Source organism: Sinocyclocheilus anshuiensis, unplaced genomic scaffold, assembly GCF_001515605.1.
Source record: "Sinocyclocheilus anshuiensis isolate Anshui unplaced genomic scaffold, SAMN03320099.WGS_v1.1 scaffold628, whole genome shotgun sequence".
Lineage (NCBI taxonomy): Eukaryota > Metazoa > Chordata > Actinopteri > Cypriniformes > Cyprinidae > Sinocyclocheilus > Sinocyclocheilus anshuiensis.
Genome location: NW_015555750.1, coordinates 1030168 through 1034362, shown reverse-complemented (window position 1 = coordinate 1034362; position 4195 = coordinate 1030168). Strand labels below are relative to the sequence as shown.

At 32.4% G+C, this 4195-nt stretch overlaps 1 protein-coding gene across 2 annotated transcripts in view; it reads left to right on the top strand.

Annotated features, from left to right (window-relative positions):
- Nucleotides 1–4195, top strand: part of LOC107673700 (cohesin subunit SA-2-like) — a 27852-nt gene that overhangs the window by 16990 nt on the left and 6667 nt on the right. For both annotated transcript variants that reach the window (XM_016467427.1, XM_016467426.1), the window contains 3 exons: nt 1236–1390; nt 1701–1829; nt 1921–2126. In XM_016467427.1, coding sequence (XP_016322913.1) covers nt 1236–1390; nt 1701–1829; nt 1921–2126 — 490 coding nt within the window. The remainder of the gene's footprint in view (nt 1–1235; nt 1391–1700; nt 1830–1920; nt 2127–4195) is intronic.

Below are 4195 nucleotides of genomic sequence, written 5' to 3'. Positions count from 1 at the left end.
GCATACACATTTCATTACACCAAATACACAAAATAATGTTCTTTTTAGCAACATCATATGACCCCTTTAAATTATACGTTGTACACTACTGTTCTGTTTTTAAAAGTAATCTCTTATGCTCATCAAGGCTGCATTTATTTGATAAAAAAACACAAAAACAGTAATATTGTTAAATATTATATTTTAGAATTTAAAATAACTGTTTTCTGTTTAATATATTATCCATTTTAATATATTAAAAAAAATAATAAAATGTTATTTATTCCAAGTCTTCAGTGTCAAATGATCCTCCAGAAATCATTCTAATATGCTATCAAGATGCAGTTCTGTTATCAGTTTTAAATATTATTATCAATGTTGATAACAGCTGTGCTGCTTTTTATATATGTGGAAACCTAGATTCTCTCATGAATAGAAAGTTCAAAAGAACAATATTTATTTTAAATGTTATTTTTTTTTGTAACAATGTAAAATTCTTTCCGTTCACTTTTGATTAATTTAATGCATCCTTGCTGAATAAAAGTATTCATTTCTTTTATTCATTAAAAAAATCTTACTGAATGGTAGTGTAGTGTACATATATTATTTCATCGAAAATTTGTACATTGTATATTGTCATTATATTTCATTATAAGATTATTAGTTATTAAATATGTAAAAAAAAAAAAAGTATATTTTAGACAATAGAACTTTGACAACCAGTATACTGGAAATTTATAGTACCATAGTATCCATATTAAACATGTTAATTATAATATTTAATTATAGTGAGGTGTAAGCTGCTCCATGATTAAATATTATTAAATATTACAATAATGTAAAAAAGACTATTCAAGATTTTAAACTTTTATTTCATTAATATTTTATCACGTCTTTTATCATATGACATGTCATGTTTATCTTACACTAATGTAATTATGCATATGCACTATCAATTAAAGCATGTTTATTTAATTTTATATATATATATATATATATATATATATATATATCAGATATCTTATGTTGGAGTGCGAATGTCCATCATAATCCCCACAAAAATATAATCAATGTATTTTGTATATATGCTAATATATAGCATATATACAAAAGTTCCCCTCTTTTAGACAGAGAAAAATTAAGCTGCAATATATTTGTGATCACAGATAATCATTAATAATGCAATAGAAATAAGGACAGATTTTCTATAATCCGTCATGTGCATGGACTTCCATACATTTTCTGTGTGTGTTCAGCTGTATCTGAGGCTGAAACAGGAGCAGGACAGAGGAAACACCTGCAGCTCCAGGGTCCAGACCTACAGCAGCATCAAGGAGCTGGCCAGACGCTTCTCACTCACCTTCGGATGGGACCAGATCAAATCCCGCGAGTCCCTGGCCATGATCCACAGGTAGTGCAGTCCACTCTGCTGCTGACTCCGTGTCAGCGAGTTCAGGTCACATGTCTGGAATAGTGACAGCTAAAACAGACTGATTGCTATGTTTGACCGCAAATAAAAATAGTTTTGTCAAGATGCTGCACCGCATGGCTTCATTTAGCCAGTACAGAAGAGTCCTGTCTTTGGTTATTTCAGGCCTGAGAAATTCATTTTCCAGCCAGCTGTAGTTTTGGTCTTATATTAGGATTCAAATTTAGATAGATAGGAGAAGGAATATTCAGGTCTTAAAAGGAAATGTTCTCTTACTGGTTTCTCTGTGCAGGGACGGCATTGAGTTTGTTTTCAAAGGGTTCGTTCAGCAGTCTGAGAAACACTCTCCGCTGTACATCTCATACCTCACCATCCTCAGCGAATTCTCCAGCAAACTGCTCAAACCTGACAAGAAGACTATGTAAGTTAAAGTTAAAACAAAATTAATTCTGCAAGCTTGACATCTAGCAATTTGGATCTTAACATCTTTAAACTGGTCGTCTCTTCCCCAGCTACAGTTATTTGCAGAAGTTTGCTGGTGAGCTGGTCATTAACAACAGAGAGGAGAGCTGGATGCCGCTGATTTACTACAGAACGTCTCTGATGGGCACGGCTGAGGGAGAAGATGCCATCTCCTTCATCAGCTCTGACACCAACAAACAGCCCTCCCTCAGCAACCGCTCCAGATCACCCTCCGTCAAACAAGTCAACTCTGAAGGTATGAACTCTCAGCAGGTCACTTCTGAGGTCCGGGTTTTTAATAATGCAATATGTAAAAGGGTTGGTGACAAATAACATGGGCAAGAACTTTTTCAACATCAAGACTTTTAGGTTAATATTTATATTTTAGGTTGATTTTATAATGAAAATGTTTTAATTTATACTACACTTGTATACATAATTTTAATTGTGTTTGTTATATATATATATATATATTTATATATAATAGTATAAATTAATAAAATAAATTCAGGGGTTAAAGCAAAAAATCCTGAGCCTGAACTTTTTTCTGGGGGTTGGAGGTTGCGGGGGCAGAAACATACACAGGGTTATTTGGCAAACAAAAAAAGACACTAACTAGTAACGTATCTGCCATTGCCATTAGCCCTTGACCGGCTCAGACTACAGATTATGGTGGGATATTTGAAACAGCAATACCAAAAAAGTTTACTCATTACAATATGGTGGAAACACATGTAACATTTAGGATGCTTTTGATATCAAGTTTTGCTGGTTAGCTTTGTCCTTGACAGGGTGCAAGATGACCTACAATCTAAAACATGAATTTTCTGAAATAGCTTTGTTCAAAATAAATAATGGTTGAGCTTTATCACGCTCATAGACACTAGGGATGTGACAATACACTTAGCTCACAAGGTGAGACAAAATGCAGATACTTGGTTCACTAGAACGAGACAATGTTTTAATACTTTAAAAGACAAATATTTTGTCATTTGAAAATGTCTTAATCACAAAAAGTAAAACAATGCACTTGTATTTTGAAATGTTTTAACTAATCTAGGGCTTAACTAATGATTATTTTGCTAATCAAGTAATCTACTGATTATTTTGAGTGAGTAATCTGACATTTTTTAGTAATACAAATAAAACTAAATGAAAAACAGGCTTTAATATGATTATATTTATATATAAAGTAACGATGAGGCAATAATAATTGGCCTCAAATAAAGTATCAAAACCAAGTACATGGTTTTATTGAACAATGTTGAATACGTAATGTAATATGCCTATATTATAACAAATACCTGCAGAGGGCGCCAACGGCTTGGTGATGTTTTATGTGACTCAACGACGTTTAAATCCAATTAATTTGAATATTTGGCCACATGCAAAGTCGGAAACTTTTATTTTGAAATCGCACTGTACAATAAATCGCATATTTAGAAATATGTTGATGTATTCTCCTGTGTTGGCATAGGTTTAAATGATTTACGTTACAAATCAAGTCAGGCCCGGTTCTTGACTGCTATAGAAGGGTGGGCTGGCAGATAACCTGGGTGGGCATTTTTTAGCTGTCATATCACATAGTCTAGAAAATATTTATACTGTACATATTGCTATATTAACTATATTATATGTACACTGAAAAAAGCTTTCATGGGCAGCCTAGAATATCATGCACTTTCACAGCAAAATAAACTTTTTTTTCTTTATTGAATAGCAAAAAAAGCCCTCTTTGTTCTCTTTCTCTGGATCATTGTTTCTACACTGGTGACTCTTTTCAACTAACTTTTTTATTTAAACCAAACAAGGCTGTAATCATGTCTAGAACATTGGAGGGACCAATTGTTTTGAGGAAAATATAAAGACCAGACCACTATGGTAATAGTATTTATTTAAAGAAACTAAATAAATAAAGGATTTAAATGGATTTAGGGGAATACATTTAAAAAAAAGAAAAAAAGAACAGTAAAAGAACAAGAATAAGAATTTTTGTAAAGTAATCAATCTGAACTGCAAATAATATTTTTGTTTTAAAATATGCACCCATTCAGTTTCAGTTGTATTGTTGAAAACGCAACATAGAAAAATGCTATTGTCGTCATAATCAATTATAAATTACATGAATCATGTAAATGGCAGACCTACTTTCCATTCGAAACTGTGGAATTTGACAAAAAAAAAAGGTTGAATAGTTCGTTTATGTCGGGGAACGCTACGTTTCTTATACCGTCGAGGCGACTGTTGCAACGAACGCAACTTTCACCGCACAAACTCTTTACTTTCAGTTTTCATTCTTACATTCAGCATTAACAGCAATCCAAA